At 37.2% G+C, this 13,321-nt stretch overlaps 1 protein-coding gene across 7 annotated transcripts in view; it reads right to left on the bottom strand.

The window, feature by feature from the left end:
• Positions 1–13,321, bottom strand: part of ARHGAP42 (Rho GTPase activating protein 42) — a 314,994-nt gene that overhangs the window by 229,235 nt on the left and 72,438 nt on the right. For 5 of the 7 annotated variants that reach the window (XM_046017388.1, XM_046017387.1, XM_046017393.1 and 2 more), the window contains exon 2: positions 9,284–9,379. In XM_046017388.1, coding sequence (XP_045873344.1) covers positions 9,284–9,379 — 96 coding nt within the window. Of the gene's footprint in view, positions 1–9,283; positions 9,380–10,572; positions 10,584–10,758; positions 10,850–13,321 lie in introns of those variants that run through there. The other 2 variants (XM_046017391.1, XM_046017389.1) reach the window with 2 other exon arrangements.

Here is a 13,321-nt window from a genome sequence, read left to right on the forward strand (position 1 = left end):
GAGTGGAAGAAAGATATAAAAGCAAGTTCCTGACTCTAATCTCTGGTCCTTTTACTTGTTCAAGTAACCAAGTTGGGTCCAATGGAGTCACTCATGGTGAACCCCTCGTCAGCAAACCAAAACTTAAGTTTCTGTACTTGCTCTCCCAGAAAAAGAAGGCCTTAAGTCAACCAAACACTGCTTTCTTGCTCAGCACAAGTTACCTAACCCAATTCCAAAACTTACCTTACCCCCATACAAGGAAAGTAACCCTGCTTTAGCCAATTAGCAAACTCCCCATACAATTTCCTTGTTCTTGTTCACTTTGGGCTAAAAAAATCTCTTGCTTCCTGCAGCTCTTCAGAGCTACTTTCTATCTGCTAGATTGGGTGCTGCCTGATCCATAAATTGTTGAATAAAGCCAATAAGATTTTTAAAATTTACTCAGTTATTCAACACAATTTGGACTATCGCTCTTACAGAGGAGCAAAAAACAACCCTGTTAGGGGTCAACCAGTCATGGCCGCCTCACTGCACCTTAGTTTATACAGTTGATGCTGGAATCAGTCATCTCAACTTTTCCACCTTTATGTATAAACACAAAAGCGCCAGGAGCACTGACTTCAGAGATACCAAAATATTGTAGAATAGGCATATTCACAAATACAGAATTTGTGAGTAATGAGGTTAAACTACATATACCTGCATCCCAAATTATACAGGGCTGCAGCATTCATTTCACTGTCTAGTCATTTTGTTGAGACTTAAGCTATCCTAAGTCCTTAACAACAGATAAAAGATCTTTCCCTCCCTATCCACTCACCTTGAAATCAGCCTTCTTTAATTTATGTTGTCCTAAAAGGAATATATAATATATTGCTGCCATTTTAGCCTCTAAGTTAGTCACTCCAAGAGGACAAGAGCTAGTAACTAGCTTTACCCCCAGGTCCCCAGGGATTAGCACAGTATAATGCAACAGTCAATAAACAATAACTAAATTATAGAATACAAAAATCTTTAGCTCTGCTTTGAAATATTTAGAAATACTAAGAAATTTGTTCTAAATGATTCCCAAGTACATGCAAAAGTTAGGTGTGTGTATGTGTTTTCATAAGGTTTAGTTTATTACTATATTGAAAAGAATCATGCTAGACATATCTAAATATATGCATACTTTATTTAATATATGACTCTAAAATTCTATTTAGGTAACTTAAAATGATTCACTTCTATTACTAGGTTTTGTAGGGGGACTACTGATGGAACAAATATTTACTAAGCCTCTGCTACAAATAAAGCACTTAATTACTAGTACTATGCAGGAATAGGAATATAAATATAACTTTCTAACCTCGAAGAGCACACAATTTGCTGGAGTTGATAAGAAAGTTCTTTCTGAAACTTAATAAACTACTTTTTTGTTAAGAGATCACTAAAGAAAAAAAAAGGGGGTTCAAGGAATTAATGAAGATCAGTAAGTTGTAACATTAAGTTTCAGGTTGTTTTTCAGAGCCTGAAATTTAAGAATCTAAGCCTTTCAATTTCAAATTAAATCAAATTACATACTTGAAGACATGGAGCTAATATAATAAAAACCTCTCTCTCAAGTGGCATGTTTTTTAAAGACAGGAAATCCACCTGAAATATAACTTTCCCAGCTGTTTCAATCCTTAATTGTGGGTGGTTACCGTGTGGGTGAAAAAATAGGGTGGTTAAAAAAATGGAAAACAATAATTCAATTGTCCAACTGAGAGCCATTAAAAACCAAAATATGCTTCCTCTACAGAGTTCAAAAGAAAATGTTATTTGTGTAAACAATTTAGGCATTTGGAAATGTTCCACTTTAATAGAAGACTTCCTGATTTATATAACTACATTTAAGTGGGTTATAATGAGGGTTTCTAAGTGATAGGTTCTCTTCATGCGTTCTCTCATTTTCAGCAAATGAGAAGGTAATTGTTTCCTAGAATCCAGTAAAAATCACAGGTCTTTTTTTTGCAGTTGGTAATGATATTGTCTCTGCTTTGGAAATTTTTTCCTAAGCAGTGCTCAAGAAGAGTATCATGGCCACACTCCACCTTCAAATATCAGTAATAATCCGTATGGATGAATATTTAATCACAAAGTTCTGAAGAAAATCTTTCCAGAAGCATTCCATAATTTAATACTTTAAAAGTTGAATTTTATTAAAGTTGAAGAAAATAGGTTCTTTTTTTTTAGCTAAAATCATTTATGATCTTTTAAGTGTATTTCCTGGGTTTATAAATACACCAGTAATTATTTTTAACCTGAAACACAGGTTACTACCTCAAAGTGCTTTTATACTGTATAGGAACCTCTTCAAAACACACAAAGCAAACCATTTGCCACGTTTCCCACCCTAGACTATATTCTTACTTAATACTTGCAAAACTGGACCTAACAGATGCATTCTCAAAGTGGATGGATTTATTTGGCACATGATTTATACATTGTTCCCACAGTACTTTCCCGAATAAGGAAAATGAAAAAATTTTTCCAGCAACTACTTTGAAAGATTTCTTCTGTTTGACACCCTCTGAATAGGCATCAGTGATCACTGTCCGGCTCCTGTCTATATACCAAGGTGACTCAGGCTCACAGTTACATCACTTTACTTTTGAAAAGTAATCAAAAAACAAATATTTGCACCTGGGCAAAGCACTACTGGCTCAGGAAGAAATAATAAAGCCCCCGTGACTTGAAAAGTCATTATTTCAAATTTGCATCCTATAGTCTCACTTTTTTTTTTTTTTTTTTTTTTTTTGACAGAGATCACAACTAGGCAAAGAGCAAGGAAGAAGCAGGCTCCCTGCTTAAGCAGGCTCCCCGCTTAGCAGAGAGGCTGACGTGGGGCTCAATCCCAGGACCCTGAGATCATGACCTGAAGCAGGTTCCCTGCTTAAGCAGGCTCCCCACTTAGCAGAGAGCTGAACGTGGGGCTCAATCCCAGGACCCTGGGATCATGACCTGAGCCGAAGGCAGAGGCTTTACCCACTGAGCCACCCAGGCGCCCTAGGTAGTCTCACTTTTCAACATGTTCTCCTAAAGAACAAACAGCAGAGTCCATTACAGACAATAGAATATAGAAAACTTGATTTAGTTTGAGTTACCATCCATTAATCTGTACACATATAATTTGTATGTAGATTTCCATGGAAAATGTTTTTTTTAAAGATATAACATGTCTTTATTCTACAACTATTAAGCACTAACAATTGTTATTGCTATGTCTGCATATCTGCATTCAAAACAGTAAATACATGAACAGGAATACATGAGCTATGTCAGAAATATCTGAGCAATCATTATGAATATATTTTGATCGGAATTACCTAAATGATGATCTCATTTCCGCACTCAGAGTTGGAAGCCGTAACCTTAGCTGACAAGTGGTTGTGTGTTGTCTGTCTCCACCACAGGAATTTTCTGTTTAGGTGTGTCTAAAAGAATGAAGTCCCCACCTAAAATATTTACTAGCAAACTGACTCTCCTTTTTGGTAAATGTTTAATCTCTTGAGTGCAAGGTTCGTGTTGTCCAAAACTTTCCTAAGAGTTACATCATACATCATACATCATACAACACTGCTAACTAACTAAGCTGTTTATGCACAACTGCAACTGGACTTTCCACTGGTTTCCAAGATAACATAGAATGAGCAAGATTTGCCTCATATTAGTGACTAACATTTTTATTGGCATTAGCTCAGCCTAATAATATCTGATTTTTAATATAGACTTTTAAGACTTTGGTTAAAAGTGATTTCAAATTATAGGCACTGAATACAGGAACAAAATAAAGTAAGTTGCATGCCACAACCTTGATCTGGACATAAATTCTGAAGTAATACACCAAGATTTAGAGCCTTTTATTATCCTATACTCTAATGTGCTAAATTAACCTAGCCAAACAACCTGTCCCATAGGTAGAGTCACAGTGGTAACTGTGAGCTATTGTTTGAATGAGCCAGTATAAACAGTGTTTACAAAAAGACACTATTTTATTTTCTGTAGAGATAAACCTTTTATTTCCCACTAGTAAGGTTTTAAGGCTAGGCCCATGACTTTGGAAGTTATCAATTCCCTTGTGTGTACAGGCATGAGAACTGATGCAATGGGCATTGTTTTTTTGCATTTACATACGCATTACTTACTGTGTAAATATAGTTAAATGACAGTATATTTTGTATCTGGTCTACCCATATAATTAAGGAGGACTGAATTTTACACCTGTTTGTAATCACCCTGTACCTTCCCTTACCAATTTCTAAGCCCCAAATGTCCAGCTACTGAACTTATTCCTAACTCACAATCTTTACTCAGTTTAATCCTTGGAAAAGGGAGGAGTAATGACCTCTTGTCATTTTTGAATGGAATGAAAGGTGCTAAAGAAAGGGCACAGGATGCGGTCCTGCTTGGGACTTCAATTTTGGAAACAACTGACCTGTTCTCTGAACCCTAGAAATTCCATACTAGGTTCGCAGACAACTAATTACATTTTGCTTCCTTCCAAGCCAGAAATGTTTCACTACTACTAAAAAACAAACAACCCGCACTTGTGCACAAACCTCCCTTGTGCCCCTCCTCCTGCCCAAAAGGGTGGGAACAGAAGGGGACAGATGAAGAATGGGCCTGGCTTACAGGCCAGATACAGGCCTACCCACCTACAAAACTCCAGGAACAGCTTCCACAAATTAAATAATTATACTGATATGACAACAGAACCTTCTTTTCCTTACATCGCTCAAAATCTATTTTTCATAGTTGATGGATATCTGGATTGCTTCTGTTTGGGCTGCGAGTAAAGCACTATGGAATGGATAAATTGTAGCATGCTCATACAATGGAATACTACACAGCCCTGAGAAAGCCCAAGCCAGTGGTGCGTGCAACCGCATGTGTAAGTCAAAGGTAATGCTAAATTAAAGGAGTCAGACACAAAGAGTAACTATGTTATAAAACCTTTTATATGCAACTGAAAAAAACAAAGCTAAGAGCCTGCTGGTATCTGTCTGAATAGAGGTCACATTGGGTAGGGGCTGGCTGGAGGGGGAGGAGGGAGCCTCCTGGGGGCAACTAATGTTTTACATCATGATCTATTTATGTACTTGATCTAAGTAAATAAAAATAAAGTACTTGGTGTTGAAAAAAAAATCTATTTTTCACCCTATTCCATTGTAAGCACACTGAAAGCAGACATATCTTACTTATCTTCTAACCACCTTCCCATCCATTCCCACAACTCACATGCAAAAAGACTGCAAACATCTTGATTTTACAAGTTATTTTTCATTGACATTGCTTGCTTATAAAAGATGTTTTTGTAAGTCATCATTTTTTTAAAGATTTTATTTATTTATTTGACAGAGAGAGATCACAAGTAGACAGAGAGGCAGGCAGAGAGAAAGAGAGGGAAGCAGGCTCGCTGCTGAGCAGAGAGCCCGATGCGGGACTTGATCCCAAGACCCTGAGATCATGACCCGAGCCGAAGGCAGCGGCTTAACCCACTGAGCCACCCAGGAGCCCTGTAAGTCATCATTTTTAATGGTTCCATCACAAAACTACTCTGGGCCAAGAGTGTTGTGGCCATTACTCAATGCTAAGAGTCACAGCTTTCCCTACTTCATTCCTCTTTGGTTAAATCAGAGGAATAAAGAGGCTGAAACTGGGTTTCAACAAGCTATTTTAAACAAAGTTAAAACTATGGACCTTCCCATATAGAATTAAAATTGATGATAAAAATAAACAAAGAAGACTTGACAGAGGTGGGTAAGGATAGTTCCTTGCACTACACCCACTCCAGCCATAAGTCTCAGGGATACATTCCTAGGTCACTGTCCTTGAAACAATCGTTTGCCATATCCTCATAATTCTTCCATGTTAGAAATAGCTATTTAAGTCTTCGCTTTATTATATAGTTATTTTTACATGTTTAGAATGCATTTGAGGGCTCAATATAAGGAGTAAAAAGTGTTGGATAGTGAGGATAAAGGAAGATAGCTATATGTTTACATCTTTTTTCAGAAATAATTTTTCACACTAATTTTTGTTCTAAATTAGGTTTACCTAATATAATTTTAATGTCTGAATCAGATTCCCAGTAATAGGAGCTACATAAGTCTTCTGATTCAAAAGCATCAAGGAGCATTACATCCAGCCTTACATAGCATTCATCTTCTGTTCCCCAAGATCTAACTCCTCAAAGCCCTCAAAACACTAGAATTTAATCCAGTATTCATTGCCTAGAATAAACCTTCACCCACTGATCAACACCTTTCAAATCTAATCTGTAAGAGACACAACATCCATACTAAGATCAAATTCACCACAGTCTGGGGAAATCACCTAACATCCACCTGAAAGACTGAAGAGCATATATTTAAAAACGTCACCTCTTTAGTTACATGTGACTTTAAGAAGGTATTTTAAGTAAATAGTTTAAAGGAAATGGAGAGAAATATGTACACATGTTTATTGTACTTTTTAACAAGACCAACCAGGATTGACCTGAATGTTCCAAAGAGTTTATTTCTTAAGTTTATGTATCTGAACCTGATGAAATATTTTGTCATGAAATTATTAAAAATCAGAGTATATATGAAAACCCAGAGTATTTGCCATAGAAAAACAAATTATATGTATTATTAAATATATATCAAATATAGATATATAATTTTTATATATATATAATTCTGTCAGAAAAATATACACATAAGTAAAAAAAGTTAAACTTTATAAGGAAAATTATGTCATTTATTCAGCAATTTACCATGAGTCAGGCCCTAGGTCAGGTGATAAAGCTAAAGTGGTTTTAAAAAAGAAAAGATAGGGGCCCCTGGGTAGTTCAGTTGGTTCAGTGATCAACTATTAATTTTGGCTCAGGTCATGTTCACAGGGTCAAGAGATAGAGCTCCAGGTTGGGCTCCATGCTGGGCTGTGGATCCTGCTTAAGATTCTCTTCTCCCTCTGCTGTCCCCCACACCCCACTCCTGTACTCTTGCATAATCTCTCTTAAAAAAAAAAAAAAAAATCTGGCCTCTACCTTCTTGGAATCACATTTACATTACTAAGTGAAAATAAATGCTCTTATATAAGTATGTGGGGTGTTTTTTCCTAAATAATAACGCTAATATGTTAGTATTCTAATAATATTAACTAGGCTTTTTGGCCAGGTGTGTGTTACAAGCCTATGTTGGGGGTAGATATTTAGGATACAAATATCAAGAAGTGGCACACAAAAATGACAACTGTTGTTCCAAGTGCGAGTGGTGCATGGTCACTGAAGGTGTCCTTTCTCTGTAAAGAGAAAGAAGTCATGCTGATGAGGCCCATGTGGCAGTTCTTCTTCCTACATCAGATGACTGACAGAGGAGTCACTTTTGATTTCAAGAGACCAGCTACCTCTGCATTCCCCTGAGTAACTAACACTCTTAGGAGCAACCATATAAAGTGACTCCCTGCCACAGCGCCTCTGAAAGGCGCCACCTTGACCCTATTGATGTATGCATAATGAAAATCCCAAATGCAGGGAGAGCTTGTCTAAGAACTCTGAATTCTGCCAGTGATTTATCCAGAAGGAACTTTTGTGAATGTAGGCAAGCTAAAGCTACACAAAGCATCAAACTCAGTCAGCCTATCTTCTCTAGGGGTCTTTCTTTGGTGGTGATAACACTGTCCTTGCCTTTCACAGCTAGGTTTGGGCTTATTACTTAGGTTCTCAAAAATAAAAATATACTGTTTAAGAATACATTTATAACTGACAGAACTATAAAAGAACAAGAAATGGTAGAGGAAGAAGAGAAATGTGATTGCGAAGGGGCATGTCAGGAATTACAAATCCTTACTACTCAAAGTGGGGTCCATGGACCAGCCCTGCCAACATCACCTTCAATTCTGTTAGAAATGCAGAATCACACACTCCACCTGAGATTTTCTGTATCAGAATCTGCATTTCCTAAGATCTCCAGCTGTTTCATGTATACATTAAACCTTGAGAGTCATTGTTCTAAACACCTGTAATATTCTATTTCGTATTATACTCTAAAATATACATATTCTATACAGTCTTCTAATTATGAGACATGTCTCTAATTCAGCCTAGAAATGGACCCACTGTCTACAAACTGTTAAGTAGTAATTGTTAAAATGTGGGGGAAAGGAATGCTTCATGAATCTAATCCTCAAACAGTAACAATTCAGATATAGATAAAACTTCAGGGATCACATAACCCACCCTCTTCACTTTATGGGAAATAAAACCATCTGAATCAGGAAGGGGAATGCCCCACAAGGTCAGATTGCTGAATAATGAAGGCAAAGTTGGATTAGGACTCAAGTCTCCTGATCCTCAGTAATATTTTATATCCTATAATAATACTGGCTTAAAACATCATGACTGAATTTTTCCTTTATAAATAAATACTCATAAGAGAAATCAGTATTAAAGTTTTCAAAAAGTAAAATAATTCTTAAAACCAGTACCTTGTATATTTAATAGTAGATGCCCAATATGTATTTGAATGAATGATTCACTTTGAGGCAGAGACAAACATTGCTATCCACCTCTTCTTAAAGAGCTGAGGTAAATTATAGAATAATTAATAAGTAATTTCCTTATGTCAAGTTTTAGACAATTTATAATACTCTTCTCTACAACAACCAAAAACTTCCCTTACACTTTTAACAAAATGAGAATATTTTACGTGTTTAGTGTTGGGGCCGGACAGGAAGGGAAACTCTTCAAGATGGCAGATACCCCAAAATGGCCGAGGTTCCCGTCATCACCTCCTCTTGGGACGCCAATGGATCAATAACCTGCTGACAGCTCGACGCAGGCCCCTACACCTCTCCTTTTGGACTTCCCCAACTGAACCCAATACCCCTCAAACCCCAGAAAAGGAAGTAACTCTGACTGGTCGAATTACAATCCTTCCTTTGCATAGAGGAAGTAACTGACTGGTCGGATTACAATCCTTCCTTTGCATATGAGCCGACCAATAGGAAATAGTTCTGCTTTTCAACTTTATGTAAACCCCTGCCACCTTGTCTTGCGCGTGAATTCCCCAACTCACTGCCCTCTTTTGAGTCATGGAACCTCGCCCGAGGGTGCCCACAATAAAGATCTGTTCTCGGACCCTCGCTTGTCTTGGCAGTCTCATTTCCATTTAGTTACCAAGAAACCTGACATTTAGTATTTGGGTATGTGAATCTGTTTGACATCAATGAAATCATTATCTGAAGTAGGCTTTTAAAATTATGTCGAATATTAAAGAACAGTAGTACTCACCGATACTAATTTCATCATCTGTTTCAGCATCACCAATACATTCAAATTGGAAATCTTGCAGTGACTGGGAAAATTTCTGTACTGCCATAGACAGATCTGTAATTAAAAGTTCAAAAAAAATCATAAGTTGAAGGTACCATGGAATATGAGATTTTTCATTTCCATTCTAATTTCCATTCTAATACCATACTTACCAGAAGCTTTTAAAATACTAGCTTGACAAATTTAAGCAGATTTTAAAGAGACTAATAAAGAAATATTTTAGGAACTAGCTCTGCTCTGCTCCCAGGAGTTTTGCCCCTTTAAGAAAGTTTTGGTGCCAGTTGTGTATTATCTGGAAGCCAATTCCCAAAGCCTTTATTGAATAACTGCCATTCAGTCACCATAAATGGAGCATTTATGAAAAAAAAAGAAAGAAAGAAGAGAAAGAAAGAAAGAAAGAAAGAAAGAAAGAAAGAAAGAAAGAAAAGAAAGAATGCCACTAAGGTTGCTGCTGGAGTAGGGAAAAAGGGAGGGGAAAGCAGCCATTCTTTTATTAGAAAAGGTCCCCAATGTACAGACTACAGAGCAGGTAAGGAATGTGTTTTGATCTCCTAAGGCCACCTACAAGGCTGTTTACAAATAACCTTGTGAATTACAGGAGATCCCAAGCTAAATATTCTTCAATCTTGGCATCAGTCTGAACAAAATCCAGAGTCTGACTAAATCCGGAAGAATTCTTTATTCCTGGAGAGAATAAAGAAAAGCCCAGAATAATGAGAAGTAAATCCCTGGGATGCAGCCTAACAGAGTGATTAAGAATGCACTCTGGAGCCAGGCTGCCTGGGTAGAAATCCAAGTCCCAGAAAGTACTTGCTATGTGACCTTGGGCAAATGATTTAACTCCTCTGGGCCTTTGTTTCCTCTTCTGCAAAGAGTGCATGATAATTGTATAACCACCTCTCACAACTGTTTTAAGGATTGAGTAAATTAATACTTGCAAGGGGTTTAGAATGAAGCCTGATACTTAATAAACACTGTATAAGTTTTTTAGTAAAATTATAAATCAATCTGACAATACAGCATAACAGAGGCTTTAAACATCCCACCTCTCATAACTACTCTGATCATCCATACCAACCTTTCCACACAAGTCTGTGTCAGTAGCAAAACATATTTTTCTGGAATTCACTCTATAATTTCATTTAGTGGTATCTCCCATGGGTTTAAGTCCAATACCTGAACTCTTGCATTTAATTCAAGCGATAGAACCAACAGAAGATTCTCTCCTCAACAATGTTTAGCCAGACTCCTCTGGGCCCTTACCTTGACTAGGCCTCTACCTTGGCTCCCAGTCCTCACTGGCCCTACATACTTTAGTTTTTGCAAGACTCTTGCCAAGTCATTTTTTTTCCCCCAAGTCATTTTAGAGAGAATTCTCCACTTAGGGATATGAGACCAAAAATCTTCATCCCCTACCCTTGTCCTTGTCCTACCTTCACCAAGAATCCTCCTTCCTTTGATGTCTCCTACTAGTAATTTTCCATTCCAATCCAACATCTCCCTAAACATCCCCAAATTTGCTCCTTGATTATAAATCCCCAGTTGTTCTTGTTGCATTCACAGTTGAGTATGATCTTTCTCCCCAACTGTTATAGTCTCAACAGCTTTAGCAGTCTTGATAACGTCCTCCTTATCATTTTAACTGGTGTCAGAATACTTTTTTTTTTAAGAGAACAGTTTGGCCCCATGCCTAGATATGAGCCCAGGACTTACTGTGGTAACCCACCATTCATGAAACCCTACGCACCTATCAATGTACTGGTGAATGAATAGGTCTTCAAATATTAACGTCACTTTTTTGTGCCATTATTACCCAAAGAATTCACCAACACCCTGAACAAAGACAATTCTTGAAGATGAAAGGACTCAAGCTTCAGAGGCTTTTTTTTTAAAAATCAAAATACACACACAAAAGAGCTATTTTGTTTTTTTGTGTTTTTTTTTTGAAAAAACAAATTATTTTCTGGAAAGATGATGCTACTCAGAGATTATACCTTTTCCCACAAGAGAGCTAAAACTTTGGGCCAGTGCATATTCTGTTTGAGAAGTACTTTCAATTTAAGAGCTTTAGAAAGTTCTATCACCTTAAGAATGGCCTTTCCTTGGGCCTCCAGGAAGAAAGATAAAGAGAGCCTTCTTAATGAATTATTAGTCAATTAGAAAACAAAGGCTTCATTAGGACTAGACTTCACCATTTATCTTTGAGCAGTTGGACAATCACTCATCCTCCCCAAAAACTATTTTTTCTTATCTAGACAAGAGAGAATTAATACTGATCTCACAGAGTTGTTCTAAAGACTAAACAAAATACGTGCCTGGTACATATGAGGCAACTCAATACGTGGCATCAGTTATTATCATTCAAGTCTAACTTACAAAGGTGGGAAAGGTGACTGGCCTTCCAGACAGAAGGGCACTGTGCAAAAGTATGCATTTATCTGACAGCGCGCAGGCAGAGAAATCTGGCTATGGGAAAAGAAATCTTAACACCTATATGAAATGTTATGAGAAGACAAAGAAAGTAGGCTCCTGGGATAATTTTAAGTCAAGTTGTACGTGGGTACTCTCCCTGAGACAGGAATCACATTCCATTTAATGTCCCACTATTTTTCTATGTACAATACAAATGCTTATGGTAGAATGGATTTGAAGGCACAGATGCAATTCCTACAGCAGAGCATGGATGGAGAATACTGTATATGGATGAACCAGGATGCTTAGGGATTTTCTAAGAGATTCTTCCTTCTCTCCCCTCCTCACTACTAGTTCCTCAGAGTTTCCCCTCAAATAAACACAATGAGTTATCTGGAAGCTTTGTCCTAGGGAACTCGAACACAATATCCCCTAATCGACCATTTCTTCCTAAATACTCCTTGTTTCCCATGGCCTTCCCCCTTGACAAAGAAAGGTAAGCTGCTTTGTCCTTTCACAGACATCACATTGGATGCACTATAATTCCTGTTCCCAAACAAGAACACAGAAGCCCACTTTATAAGCTATTCTTGTCAATATAGCCAAGTGATTGAGAGTGTAAGTTCTAGTAGCAGAGCCTAATACCTGGCTAACTTCCTGCCTCTACCAATCAGTGACATAACTGTGGGCAAGTTCCTTAACTTCTCTGTACCTTAGTATCCTCATCTGTTAAGTGGAACAGAACCTGTCTCTCAGGGTTATTGTGAGAAGAAAATTAGTTAAATCAGATGAAGAACTTAAAACAGTGTCTGGCACATAGTTAAGCACTTAAAAGTTTTGGCTATTTCCATGTTAAACATCTTAAAAAGGCAAAAAAAAAAAATTTTTTTTTCAGGAATGAAGGTGGCAGCTGTTAGACCTTAGATAACCTTGGAAAATGCCCAAGAAAACCATCTGTTGATAGCAGTTTCAAATTCTCTTCAATGCACTGCAATCAGGCCATGACAAAGACAACCTGATTATTCAGTATTTCTGTGTAAGAGATAGGTGTTTATTTCAATCCTGGAATGAAAAAAGTACTATCTCTCCCTAATCTTTTTGGAAGCATAATGAGACAGGATCACATTTTAAAACTTGGTCCTCAAGTAATTCAGATGATAATTCCAAAAATAATGAGAAATTTTAAATATGACTTATTTTCAACTTCAAGCGTCTGGGTTCTTGACTTTCCTTTTATTTGTTCTCATTTTCTAAAAAACCAAAGTAATAAACAGGTCAAAAATATTATCAAAGTAAAGAACTTACGATATCTTCTGCCAATAATATTGATCAACCTCCAAAATGAGGAATTCAGCTCACTCTCTATATCTTGGCTTCATCTCCCTCTAAACTAGAAAGCACAACAACTTTAACTGACTTGAAATCACATGAAACACTATTTCCTAACTGTCTAAAGTTTCTGAACAATAGCCAGATGCACGGTACAGAAGTACTGGTTCTAAACCTTTAAAATAGGGACACCTGGGTGGCTCAGTGGGTTAAAGCCTCTGCCTTCGGCTCAGGTCATGATCTCAGGGTCCCGGG

Source organism: Meles meles, chromosome 8 (assembly GCF_922984935.1).
Source record: "Meles meles chromosome 8, mMelMel3.1 paternal haplotype, whole genome shotgun sequence".
Taxonomy (NCBI): Eukaryota; Metazoa; Chordata; class Mammalia; order Carnivora; family Mustelidae; genus Meles; species Meles meles.